General features: G+C 38.6%; 2 protein-coding genes across 2 annotated transcripts; one reads left to right on the top strand and one right to left on the bottom strand.

The window, feature by feature from the left end:
• Positions 1-90: 90 nt before the first annotated feature.
• On the bottom strand, positions 91-8,258 carry zgc:110366 (uncharacterized protein LOC550476 homolog). The gene is made up of 8 exons (XM_052134381.1): positions 8,131-8,258; positions 6,508-6,756; positions 3,660-3,761; positions 3,374-3,465; positions 2,024-2,206; positions 1,192-1,251; positions 915-1,033; positions 91-752 (listed from the first exon to the last, which is right to left on the bottom strand). The coding sequence occupies exons 1-7, from the start codon at positions 8,219-8,221 to the stop codon at positions 938-940; spliced, it is 873 nt and encodes a 290-aa protein (XP_051990341.1). The 5' UTR covers positions 8,222-8,258; the 3' UTR covers positions 91-752; positions 915-937.
• Positions 8,259-8,614: 356 nt separating this feature from the next.
• extl2 (exostosin-like glycosyltransferase 2) lies at positions 8,615-14,354 on the top strand. The gene is made up of 5 exons (XM_052134217.1): positions 8,615-8,663; positions 9,698-10,125; positions 11,082-11,152; positions 11,242-11,357; positions 12,667-14,354. The coding sequence occupies exons 1-5, from the start codon at positions 8,659-8,661 to the stop codon at positions 13,058-13,060; spliced, it is 1,014 nt and encodes a 337-aa protein (XP_051990177.1). The 5' UTR covers positions 8,615-8,658; the 3' UTR covers positions 13,061-14,354.

The following is a 14,354-nucleotide window of genomic DNA, read 5'->3' as shown; positions in this document are numbered from 1 at the left end:
TCCTAAAATTCCTTTCAGTGCCAGCATGAGCATTCAAGTAATATAGAATAAATACAGTTTTGGAAAGGACTTGGAATTAATTCAAAGTCTAAACAAACTTAAGTGGAAAAAAAAAAGAAACTACCGGCAATCAAAGTAGGATTGTTTATTAAATACTGTTTATTGGATTGAATCAATCAATTTCATAACCTTTCACAAAGAGATCAACACATGGATTTTAAAGGAGAGTACCAACTAATCGACAATTAAAAAAAACTACTTAATCACAAATTGATTTTCCTTTGCGCATTTGCCTCCCATAGGCAATGCTGAAATATACTTTCCCTCTGAATCTCTCACCAAGTCTCGCAGTCATAATATATTCATTAAAGCATTGAAAATTGTAACTAAAATGTAATGTATGATGTCATTTTTCCAAAAGAAATGCATACTTTGTTAAAGTTCGCTTCTTTTGAAACCGGTCTTGTTAAGGTTTGTGAATTAAACAAAAGAGAAATTTCAAGTATTTGTCTTACCTCTTATTTTATTTACATGTAATCGATTATTCATTTTATGAGGGTTTGAGTACTCCACAGTAAAATGACTCTATAATGCCCATCCCTACAGTACCAGTTATCCAAAAGCAAATCCCTTGGCATTTGATTGACACATTGTCTTTTCCAGATTGGATACCTGAGATTATTTAACTTCCGATTAGTGTGTAAACTACTAATTATGTCCATGTCGTCTTTTATTAGTGTGAACCCAAATACCTGTAGAATAAGGATAAAACAGAAATTAGTGTCAAGAAGCAAGCTCAAAACTAACCTAAACTGGCTAATTCCAATTACCAACAATTTATTGTCATTTTGATCATTGGAATTTGTAATTCATTAGACCAATTTAATATCTCATTTCAATTTTTCAAAGCTCACCTGAACTGGTGGGATGGTCATGGTCATTCCACATGAGTTGGGTCCCAGCTCACATGTCTCCCATCATGCAACAAACTCAGGGCAGCCATGTCTGAATCATCCAACCTGAACCCAAACACCTGCACAGCGGCGGAAAGAGGAGAAGAGGAGTCATCAACAGACTTGGGCTGTGCCCATTACCTTCATACTTCATATATATGAGTGTGGTTTTAAAGGATGATCTCAAAGAGAGACATGGGGGCACTGGTCTGTGGTTTCAACAAAAATGTCAACTTACTTGGCAGTTTTCACGGATCCTCTCTGGTTTAGTGGACTTGGGAATTGTGACAACTCCATTCTGACCAGATATGTCAAAGTAAATTGGTTATTATACACAGTACAGCTGGTTACATATTATTTGGGCTGCTGATTTGAGTGTTGATTCAGTGCTATCAATTATATATAAAACAGCATGTAAAAAAATGTAATGCAAATAATCATGTCCCTGGACCATATGTAATATTCCAAGCATCGGAGCAATTCATGCTTAAAGTACCACCTGTTTTCAGCGAGGGTCAGTAAGCAAAACTCCATCTGTGTAGGCAACGCACAGCAGTACAGACAACAAACCACACTCATGCTTGCTTGACACTAGTGACAGCACAAGATGAAAATGCATTGTGTTCAAGCACAGCTGGACGGAGCGCAATTCTGAATGCAGGGACCACAAGATGAATTAATTAATTAGATTAAGTATGTTTAACTTGACACAGTGACCTTGACACGTCCTTAGAAAAGCCTTAATTGAGCCCTTCAAAGTTTTAATCGATTGACAGTCCTAATTATTATGCAGTCCAGCTGCTGCTGAATGACATTTACCTCACATTCTGGCAAAGAAATGAGCACTATACTGAAATTTAGCATGTCAAGATCAAACTACTGTCGGTGGAGTATGCTACATTAAAAAAAAAAAAAACATTTAAAAGAGAGAAACAGAAAAAACATACTCTTTCAAAAAGCTTTTTTTTATTATACTAAAGTCTATATGCCACAAACTAAATGGTCTCAAGACAGTTATCGGACTGTACTATAAATCCCCGATTCAATTTCTTGAATCTACTGAAACCTACCTGAATACTCCAGCGGATGCAGATTTGGGATGCGCTGTGGCCATATTTCTGGGCCAGCTGAAGGATAAGAGGATGTGTGAGGGCTTGACCTTTGGCCAGAGGACAGTAGCCCTCAAAAACAATTTTCTCCTTCTGGCAATATTCAACCAGCTCCAGTGGCTGCTGGAAGGGATGGAACTCCACCTGTAAGTAAATCACACACTGTTCATCATCTCTACATAACTTGTAAAATGTATGTTAAATGTTTAAAGCAATTAAAGCTGCATTTCATTTTGAATATATAAATACACACACTTATACACACACACACACTGATCAGCCACAACATTAAAATCACTGACAAGTGAAGTAAATAAAATGTATTATCTTGTTACAATGGCACCTGTCAATGGGTGGGATATAGTAGGCAGCAAGTGAACAGTTTTTGAATTTCAAGTGTTGTAAGCAGGAAAAATGGGCAAGCATAAGGATCTGAGCGACTTTGATGGCTGGATGCGTGTGTGTCGTTTATCTGGGGAAGAGATGGCAGCAGGATGCACTATGGGAAGAAGGCAGGCCGGTGGAGGCTGTGAGATGCCATGGGCAATGTTCTGCTGGGAAACCTCGGTACCACCTACTTAAAGATTGTTACAGACCAGGTACACCCCTTCATGGCAACAGTATTCCCTGATGACAGTGGGCTCTTTCTGCTGGATAATGTGCCCTGCCACACTGCACACATTGTTCAGGAATGGTTTGAGGAACATGACAAAGAGTTCAAGGTGTTGACTTTGTCCTCCATATTTCCCAGATCTCGATCCGATTGGGCATCTATGGGATTTGCTGGGCCAACAATTCCTATCCATGGAGGCCCCACCTCGCAACTTACAGGACTTATAGTATCTGCTGCAAATGTCTTGGTGCCATATACCACAGGACACCTTTAAACCAGTCTGGCCGTTCTCTGTTGACCTCTCTCATCAACGAGGCATTTCCGTCCACAATGCTGCCGCTCACTGGATGTTTTTTTGTTTCTGACACCATTCTGAGTAAATTTTAGAGACCGTTGTGTGTGAAAATCCCAGATCAGCAGTTACAGAAATGCTCAAACCAGCCCGTCTGGCACCAACAATCATGACACAATCCAAATCACTGAGATCACATTTTCCCCATTCTGGTGGTTGATGTGAACATTAACTGAAGCTCCTGACCCATATCTGCATGATTTTATGCATTGCACTGCTGCCACACGATTAGATAATCTCATGGATGATTGTTGGTGCCAGATGGGCTGCATGTTGTGGCTGATCGGTGTATACAGTAGGTGTATGTGTGTGTGTGAGTTCATTATTGTTATTCATTCAGTCATACTTGGTTAACATGAGGCACAGTTCCACCAATGTCCTTCAGCTCATTCAAGTGACGGACGAGAAAGTTACTCACTCCAATGGCACGGCACAAACCTAACAAGGGACAGTGGATAATGTTACTTACGTTTCATGGCTGTAAAAATGTATAATCAGCCCTCAAATAATGAAAACAACTCAAGAAAGAATCTTAAAAGTCTTTCAGTTCTATCTACCACCAAGTGATGACTATCATCTGCAGCTACAAATTGTTGGCAAATACTACAGCATGAGCCTAAAAGAGTCTTAACCTTCATCATAAAGGTCCTCCAGAGCTCTCCATGTCTCTGCTCGAATCTCACTATTGGAGAGACCTGGAACCATGCAGTCAGGCCAGTGCATCAGATACAGGTCTGTGGAAAAAAAAAAAAGGATTCTAAAAAAAAAATCCACTTTCTGTAAGATGCAATGAAGAGCCTCTGTGCATTGGGGTTTCTTCAGCTTTGGACCATTTCATGTCCCTGGGGTTGATTCAGACAACAAACAAAACAACAAGTTAGAAAACACAACAGCCATTCAGAAAACACAACAGCAAGACAGAAAGCACAGCAACAATTCAGTTGAAATGGAAAGGGTAGGTACCATAGCTTCTGACATGATTGGCTTTGTGAATGAGACATAGTGCTTTCTTCAGGATTGGTTCACTGATTATTTCAAAATCCATGCCAAAAGGTCATTGACTGAAAAACGAAATAATTTGAAGCATTTTCTCTCTCGAAAACTTTATTAAAAAGAGTAAAAACAGCGAGCGGGAAAAGTTAGTTTTAGGTGCGAATTTCATCTATGGTCTTGTGATAAAACTAGTGTGTAAGGGACCATCTTAAAGTCCACAGATTGCACTAAAACATTGGTGGCGTCCAAACGTTCATTCAACTTAAGTGTTTGAACAAAGTAAAAATGATAAAAGCTCCTGTTGCTGCCAATGGATAGATTTTCCATGTATATCCAATTAAATGGATACAGTGTTCAATTATTTTAGAAAAAAAACCCACTATAATTCACCAAGATTGAATTTTTACATTACAAAGGTTGTAGCAGGCTGCCAGTGGTGTGAATTACAATGTACATTGTTAAATTTAAATATTGAATACAGTATTTGTATAATTCCACATCCTGGGAAAATCTCACCTATAGTAAGTCAGCATATCTAAGACTATCCTTCTACAACCTTTACAATATGAAAATAATATCTTGGTAAAATTTCAGCAATTTGTTTTCAAAAATAATTTAACACTGTACTCATAATTGGACATGCTGGCTTCAAATGTAGAAGGTATTAGAACCTTTAGAATGTGAAAATACTTTTTAAAAAACATTGCTTATTATGTTAGAATATGTTTGTTTGAAATCTTTGCAAATGTATTAAAAATAAAAAACAAAAAAACAAACAAAATCACATGGACTTTAGTTTTCCCAGCCATGACACTCAAAATTGAGTTCAGGTGCGTCCTGTTTCCACTGATCATCCTTGAGATGTTTCTACAACTTGATTGGAGTCCACCTGTGGTAAATTCAGTTGATTGGACATGATTTGGAAAGGCACACACCTGTCTATATAAGGTCCCACAGCTAACAGTGCATGTCAGAGCACAAACAAAGCCATGAAGTCCAAGGAATTGTCTGTAGACCTCCGAGACGTGATTGTATTGAGGCACAGATCTGGGGAAGGGTACAGAAACATTTCTGCAGCATTGAAGGTCCCAATGAGCACAGTGGCCTCCATCATCCATAAATGGATGAAGTTTGGAACCACCAGGACTCTTCCTAGAGCTGGCCAAACTGAGCGATCGGGGGAGAAGGGCCTTAGTTAGGGAGGTGACCAAGAACCAGATGGTCACTCTGACAGAGCTCCAGCATTTCTCTGTGGATAGAGGAGAACCTTCCAGAAGAACAACCATCTCTGCAGCACTCCACCAATCAGGCCTGTATGGTAGTGTGGCCAGATGGAAGCACTCCTCAGAAAAAGGCACATGACAGCCTGCCTGGAGTTTGCCAAAAGGCACCTGAAGGACTCTCAGACCATGAGAAACAAAAATTCTCTGGTCTGATGAAACCTTTGGCCTGAATGGCAAGCATCATGTCTGGAGGAAACCAGGCACCGCTCATCACCTGGCCAATACCATCCCTACAGCGAAGCATGGTGGTGGCAGCATTGTGGGGATGTTTTTCAGCTAGTGAGAGACTAGTCAGGATTGAGGGAAAGATGAATGCAGCAATGTACAGAGACATCCTTGATGAAAACCTGCTCCAGAGCACTCTGGACCTCAGATTGGGGCAAAGGTTCATCTTCCAACAGGACAATGACCCTAAGCACACAGCCAAGATAACAAAGGACTGCTACGGGACAACTCTGTGAATGTCCCATCTAACCTGATGGAGCTTGAGAGGTCCAGCAAAGAAGAACGGGAGAAACTACCAAAAGTAGGTGTGCCAAGCTTGTAGCATCATATTCAAAAAGACTTGAGGCTGTAATTGGTGCCAAAGGTGCTTCAACAAAGTATTGAGCAAAGGCTGTGAATATTATGTACATGTGATTTTATAATTTTTATTTATTTTTCTTTTTAATAAATTTGCAAAGATTTTAAACAAACTACTTTATTTACACCTGGAGAAATATAATAATAAAAACAATGTAAATTTTTGGCTCAAGTTTATTTGTGATTTTCTGCAGTTTCTTAGGCTGAGAGTCTCATAATTAATCATAATTGATATCTTTAAAAAAATGTAAACTGTTTTCTTGATAATGACACTAAACAATTGGCTTTGTTTGTTTTTTTTGTAGAGTTAAATGGCTTAAATTTTAGGCATGTCAATGAAACAGGAAATCTTTAAAAAGCACTTTCAGAGCTTAAAGGGTTAATATGAATTTACTTTCTAGAAGTCCAAAGTCCTCAAAGTTGAAGAAACACCCATATATGAACATAAACTTGACTTGATCATTGCTGGAGACCATCAGCGATAGTTTAACAAGCAACATTAACAAACATCTTAATGTCTAACTTCTCTAGCAATGTTTACAAAAAATAGATGTAACACTGAGGTCCATGTGGCAACATTTCTGCAGCGTTTTACTTAACAGGTTCACATAAACAGTTTTACCTAAATAATCTACCCCCAGCCTGGCACAGGAGGCCCGGCAGGCTTGTTTCGCACTCTGGTAGCCGTAGTCTCCAGGCCACAGTTTGGTGGTGAGCCAGAGTTCCTCTCGTGGTACACCACTATCTGCTATAGCCTTCCCCAAAGCCTCCTCACAACCATAACGCTTGGCTGTGTCTATATGCCTTATGCCACATTCCTGCAGTGCGTACAGCACTGCTTCATGACTGTAGCCGCCATTATGAGACGTCCCTGATTAACGAAAGACAACAGAAATTAGAGGAGAGTAAATATGGCAAATAGCTGTTGTCTAAATATTTTAGCCTTGGAATTTGTTTACTTAGAACAGTCACCAAATGAGTATCAATGTTTGAGTGTCGATCCTCCAAAACATTTACTAACTTTGCAAATGAATAAATCCATAGCAATATTAAAGGAATAATTCACCCCAAAACAAAAATTATCTCATTTGCTCACCCTCATGCCATGCTAGATGTATATGACTGACTTTCTTCTGCAGAACACAAATATAGATTTTTTTGGAAGAATATGTCAGCTCTGTAGGTCCATACAATGCAAGTGAATGGTGACTAGAAATTTGTTGCCCAAAAATCACATAAAGTCAGCAAAAAAGTAAACCACATGACTCCAGTGGTTTAATCCATGTCTTCTTGTTTTGGGTGAGATCAGGCCAAAATGTTTTTTTTTTAAAAAAAAGACATCTGCAGTTTCCTGGGCAATCATGATTTCAAGCTCATTACATTTCCTATAGAACCATCAAGCACTCTGCACATGCATCAAGCACTAGGAAGTGTACTCATGCTTGAAATCATGATCGTGCCTAGAGACTGCAATGGCATGGTGTACAGTAAAAAAATCTTTTATTTTGGTCTGTTCTCACCCAAAACCGACTGCATCTCTTCAGAAAACATGGATTAAACCACTGGAGTCGTATGGATTACTTTTATGCTGCCTTTGTGCTTTTTCTGGCCACCATTCAGTTGCATTGTAAGAGGTCTGCATGGAATGGATTTTTCAGACCTGCTCTTGCCCAGTGGTCCTGCGATCCTGGAGTGCAGGCCTCTAATTGTATGGACCTACAGAACTGAGATATTCTTATTAAAATCTTTGTTTGTGTTCTGCATAAAAAAGTCATACACATATGGGATGGCATGAGGGTGAGTAAATGATGAGAGAATTTTCACTTTTGGTGAACTATCCCTTTAAAAGTAAATTTTGCTACACTTTGGTTGTGTCTTAAGGGCACAAAACACCTTTGATTTACAAGTATTCATTTGGCAAACACTTATAACCAAAGCAACAATATTATATGGATTCACTGGGAATCAAACCCTTGGCCGCTATTTCTGACATGCCAGTTGAGCTACAAGATTTACCTTAATTTACCAAGATCATCACCCTTTTATTAGTATGCAAACATTATAAAAGTAACAGTAAATAAAACATTTACAAGAGTAATTATCTAGATAAGTAAACAATATGAATAAGTACTTTGGTGATTTCGGTGGCAATAACAAAAAACACAATAAAAATGCTTAACCATAATTATTATTATATTATTACGCACCGATTCAGTGCGTGCGTGTGTGTGTGAAATACTCTCACCTAAACCCAGAATGGGAATGTTCAGACCATTCGACAGAGATTCTGTAGGACAGGACAGTGCAGTAGAAGAGTTGCAGGTAATGCTCACCATGTTTCAAATAGTTTGCTCTTCCTGGGACTCTTATTACATTACACAATAGGACTTGATGTGCAGCATTTTATGTAGGAATGTAAGGAGGCGTTTCTCGAATTGCATGATGGTAGATAGTCCAAAATATATTAATCAAATATCAAAATTCACCAACATTTAAATACAATTCGCTTATTCATGTCATATAAAGTATTTTAACTGAGAAAAGCACACGTGTTCATATACGACTTCTAGAAAGGTCTTTCTGGTTCTGCTTGGTTTATATGCTCAGTAACAAGCTATCTACACGAAATGCATGTATTTCATTGTGTTTTGTCAAATAAAACTTCTGCATTAAAAGATTATGTATGAAACTTTTCAGTAGATTTAAGAAATATCAATGCGCATGCGCGAACCATCAAAACTTCCTCTTGGAGTTTCTTTATGATGGGAATACAATGAGGTACTTGTTGCTCTTTGTTGTTATAAAGTGTAAATCTTTAAGTTAACATGTTGCTTTTTGTCTTTATATCAGATCTGATGTTATTTTCTAATGCATGCTCTAATTCGTCGCACATTGCGATGTGCGCTTTATCTCAGACATGATAATCATACATGCCATTGAACGTTTAAGTTACAGTGTTTTCTGAGAATTAGCATCAATAATATGCAACATACATGATGGATGTCGCTACCGTACTTAAAAACGCATAAATAAATGGACCTCTTTATTCGAGCCATCATGCAACGCTATCAGTGGACAATGAGTGCATATCTAAAAATGGCTTCAACCTGATTTAACAGTAAAATTGTAGGGAAATGCCATCTGAAGATTTTAAGGACAGCAGTCTTTTACCTTATGTCCCTTTTCTATGAACAAAAGGCGTCAGTAGCTAAGTCCTTGCATTGATCATTTTCGCAAATGTTGTTGGTCACTGCTAAAATTTGCAAAGCATGCTTAAAGGGATAGTTCATTAAAAATCAAAGTTCTGTCATCATATACTCACCCTAATGTTGTTTCAAACCAGTATGACCTTATTTCTAATGTGGAACTCAAAATGAGATGTTTAGAAGAATGTCCAGATTGTAGTCCATATGATTACTGTGTGTATATTCCAAGTGTCTCGCAACCATCACACTGCGCTGAGTTTAAAGAGGGGAAGATTTTCATTAAATAATTACTTAAATTTCAGTCTTTTCCTCACACAAAGCTTCATATGGCTTCATAAGACTCAGGATATAGCGCATGAGACGTATGGGCTTTATTATTATTTTGTACATTTTTGGAGCTTGAGAGCCCCTGGTCATTATATACTTTCATTGTATGGAAAAGAGCAGCTCGGACATTATGCTAAACACATCCTTTTGTGTTTCATTTGAGAAAGAAAGGAATACAGGTTTGCAACAATGTGATGTGATCCCTATACCACTATTCATTGGTATAGGGATAATCCCTATAAATGCCATTTAAGCCTCTTGTTCTTCTCTTGCCATCAGAATTCGTTTACGCTGCTGCAGGTCTTTGGGCCGTGTGCGGCCACACTTCATCGTCGTCCCATTACTGTTTCTTCTTCTGGCTGGGGTCGCACTGACCTTTTTACTGCCTATGAATGAGGAGAGCAGCATCCTCAGAGAGCTCCGCCACGGCTCCAACACTTCACTTACCTCACCCGACCCAGAGGACAGTTTTACTATTATTATGCAAACGTACAACCGCACCGACATACTCCTCAAGCTCCTCAACCATTATCAGGCCGTGCCTCACCTGCACTGCATCATCATAGTGTGGAATAATGCTGGGGAGCCACCACCCAGGAAACTGTGGGATTCCCTCGGCCCCCACCCTGTTCCAGTCATCTTCAAAGAGCAGAGCGTCAACAGAATGCGCAATCGATTGCAGCCACACCCTGAGATCATACCCAACGGTGTGTGTGTGTGTGTGTGTGTGTGTGTGTGATTCTCAAATAAATAAGACAAGGTTAAAAGGATAGTTCACCTTAAAACTGAGAGTGCTAGAGTGTTGTGGGTTCTTGCCCGAGCGTTACCATGCAGTTGCCCAAGTCAGAAAAGCCCAACCAAGTTTCTATGATGTTCTAGTTGTCCCTAGATATGGCTGTGGTCTTTTGGAATTTTTCTTCCTTTTGCTTAAATGCCAAAAAATAATAGAAAAAACGCACCTCTCATGGGCCTGGGTAGCTCAGAAATGAAAGACTCTGACTACCACCCCTAGTGTCGTGAGTTTGAATCCAGGGTGTGCTGAGTGACTCCAGTCAGGTCTCCTAAGCAACCAATTGGACCGGTTGCTAGGTAGGGTAGTCACATGGGGTAACGTCCTCATAGTCGCTATAATGTGGTTCTCACACTCGGTGGGGTGCATGGTGAATATACACACGGAGAATAGCGTGAAGCCTCCACAGGCACTATGTCTCCATGGTAATGCCCTCAACAAGCCACGTGATAAGATGTGTGGATTGACGTCTCAGACGTGGAGGCAACTGTGATTCGTCCTCTGCTACCCAGATTGATGCGAGTCACTATGCCACCACGAGGACTTAGGGGGCTTTCACACTGGGAACGTTTGCTGCAGTCCAATTCCGAGCGCGATTGGAAAAGCCGCCATAGAGTGCATTGGGAATTGGGCATTCCAAATTGGGGAGAAAATCCAAAAAAGATTAAAGCACCTCTCTCCATAGCAAAACGCATTGAGATATGATTCATGTCCATCACACAAACGGTGTTGGACAAGTTATATGCAGTTAAGATATAAAATATTCAAGTTAGGGGTTTGTTCAAATATATTTCCTATATTAACTATATGGAATGTGCTTAGGTGTTATGCATGTATGATATACTGATTAACACTTTTGTTTTACCTGGACAGCTATTTTGATGCTAGATGATGACTTATTGGTCAGTGTTCCTGATATCAGCTTTGCATTTTCTGTCTGGAAGGTAAAGTATAAAATATGTTATGGTACACTTAGTAATATTCAAGAACAAGTTAACCTAATCTGTGTGGTGCGCTCCGGTTTGTATTGTAGCAATTCCCGGATCAGATTGTGGGTTTTGTTCCACGGAAGCATGTAACTACAGCATCTGGTGTGTACAGTTATGGTAGCTTTGAGCTTCAGGATCCTGACAGAGGTGGTGGGGACAGGTAAGACTGGGAATAAGGTTGACATTAATCTATTCATGTAGTCCCAACTCAAATGGATTAAAAAAATGTTCCGGGTTCAATACAAGTTAATCGCAATTGACAGCATTTGTGGCATAATGTTGAATAGCACAAAAATACAATGAAATACATTTTCTATTAAAAAAGCACAAATCTGGGTTCCAGTGAGGCACGTACAATGGAAGTGAATGGGGGGGCATTTATTAATTTTTTTCCTTCATTTTAAAATACTCTCGGTTTCAAAAGTATAGCCACAAGACATAATATGTGTGTTAACATGATTTTAGTGTGATAAAATCACTTACTAACCGCATCTGTGTAAAGTTATATAATATTTTGCAACTTTGTTGCCATGACGATATCAAAAAAAAAACTAAAATGACTGAATAAATTACAATTTAAGCAAGGTTACAGCTCAAATAATACTCAAGTTTTAACAGATGAATTAATGTGCTTTTATAAAAATATAAGCTTGAAATTTCTGCCTTTAAACCCTCCAAAAATTGCCCCATTCACTTCCATTAAAGAGTGTCACTGTAACACAGAGGGATGAGTCTAAAGTTTTTGTGGTAATCAACATTATGCCACAAATGCTGTCAATCGAGCTTAACTTGTATTGAACCCAGAACATTCCTTTACAGTTTTTTACAGCTTGCACAATAATAGTGGTACATGAAACTTACCTAATCTCCAGACCTAGTCCATGAAACTGCAAGCACATTATCTGCTTAACACATTAGACAAAAGACACAAGAAAGTAGTGTTTAACATGTCACATCCGTGTTTTGTTGGTGTGTATAAGAGCTAATCGTTTGGTTTTTGTGTTGAGTTTTGATGCAAAAACACAATTTTGAGAAGAGTTAAAATAGTTTTGAATGAAGTTTTGCTTTTGCAAGAGATATGTGACGTTTTGCATGTTGTGTGTGTGTGTTTGTTTTGGGGTTTTGTGTGTAGAGTTTAGAGAAAAGGAGCCATAGTTTTAGAAAACGTGTGTAAACTTCCATTTTACTAATATAAATGGATAGAACGCAATGAAATCAAGTTGTAACAATGTTCTAGAATTGTGTTGTTTTTGTAAGTAAATTGAACAAGCAGCGAAATTCCTTTGAGTGTAACCACCAAATAGAGGTGAAAATATAATGATTTTCAAAGACTTTTCATGACCCAGTGCCCAATTAAAACAAGTCCTCCCAACATTTTGTATCATTGAAAATTCTGTTTCACTTGAAACACTAAAAAAATATCCCATCCACACAATAGTTGAACAAATGGCATTTAACCTTTCCAATAGGTACTCTATGATCCTAGTGGGTGCGGCTTTCTTCCATCGTCGCTTCCTGAAGCTGTTCCACGACCAGCCCAGCAAGGTGCACGCTCTATTGGACGAAACGCAGAACTGCGATGACATCGCCATGAACTTTGTCGTGGCACACCAACTCACAAAGTTATCCGGACTCAAACGTCCATCAGGAGTGTTTGTGAAGCCCGTAGACATTCGTAATCTGGAGAAGGAAGCTAGCAGTGGATACGTTGGCATGTGGCACAGAGCAGAGCACATGCTACAGCGCTCCTATTGTCTGAACAAGCTGGCACTTATCTACAATGGTATGCCACTCCGCTACTCTAATATGATGATCTCACAGTTCGGCTTCCCCAGCTATGCTAATCACAAGAGCAGATTTTGACCCTTGGACACGACAAGACAGCTGTTATCTGCCTTATGAGCAATTAAAACAAAATTTTTAAGCCATCTTAGGAATAGTTCAACCAAAAATGAAAATTCGGTCATAATTTACTCACCCTCATGTAGTTAAAAATACATTTGACTTACTTTCTTATGAGGAATACAAAAGGAACATTTATAATGCATATCCCAGTCTGTCTCTTTAATACTGCAACCAAAAGTAAAGTAGTCCATGCAACACGTCATATTTGAAGTCTTTTGAAGGTATATAAGAAGTTGAGAAGCTCTTTCACAATGACATGTGCATTCGTGCAGGAACTTGCATTGTTTTTAGCACTAAATAATGTATGTTATTGCGTGAACATGCATGCAAACAGGTTCTCTTGTACCTCTTATGATCGCGCAATCTAAATTTTAACTGAAAAATTACCTACATTTCTGGCTGTTTCTCACTTACACCTAATGTATGTATTCAGAAGACTTGGAATATGATGCTTGAGTCACATGGATGACTTTTATGATGCTTTTTGGTCCTTTAGCTTTAAAGTGAGTTTATGGATCTACTCCCATTGCATTGAAAAAACGGATCGGGACTTTTTCTTTTGTGTTTGACCTAAGAATGTAAATCATACAGATTTGGAATGACATAAGGGTGAGTAAATTATGACAGAATGTTCACGTTTGGGTGAACTCCTTTTTGTGGCATGCGAATATGTGACTTGGGAATGTTGAGCTCTTTTAAGTGACTCAAATGTGACGGTCCAGCTTGTGCTTTAGTTATGCCAAATTTTGTTGCATGCGCATTACAGTATTACATTTCCTTGATGGTTTTACATTTAATATAACTAGTAATTTGGACATTATTTATTTATGTCTACTTCAGATTTTGTTTTGTTTGTTTTTTTTAACGGGTCTCTATGCTGTATTTCACAAGCAAGTCATAAACTAATTAAATTCTATGTAAATAGAAAATGGTGTGTTTTATTAATGGATTTATTATTCTTTCTGCTTTGGCATAATTTGCCTTGTATAACATCTGTCCAGTAGGTGGGGTATGACATTTATACATTTATATTGGTACCTCCACCAGTACAGTGTAATTAATATCTGTGCCTTAACCAACATAGTGTTTTTTTTTAAGGGGGGGGGGTAGTAGTGTTAATGGTACATTTTTTTATTTACTTCACTGATTATGAACTTATGAATGAAACATCAGTATGATTTTGTGTTAACTATTTAAATGGTAGCACAGTGGTTTGTTTTCGTTCAGGACCCAGAACAAGTGACAGTAAGAC

This window comes from Xyrauchen texanus, chromosome 9 (genome assembly GCF_025860055.1).
Source record: "Xyrauchen texanus isolate HMW12.3.18 chromosome 9, RBS_HiC_50CHRs, whole genome shotgun sequence".
Taxonomy (NCBI): domain Eukaryota; kingdom Metazoa; phylum Chordata; class Actinopteri; order Cypriniformes; family Catostomidae; genus Xyrauchen; species Xyrauchen texanus.
The sequence above is the reverse complement of the archived record's forward strand: the minus strand, read 5'-3'. Positions and strand labels throughout refer to the sequence as shown.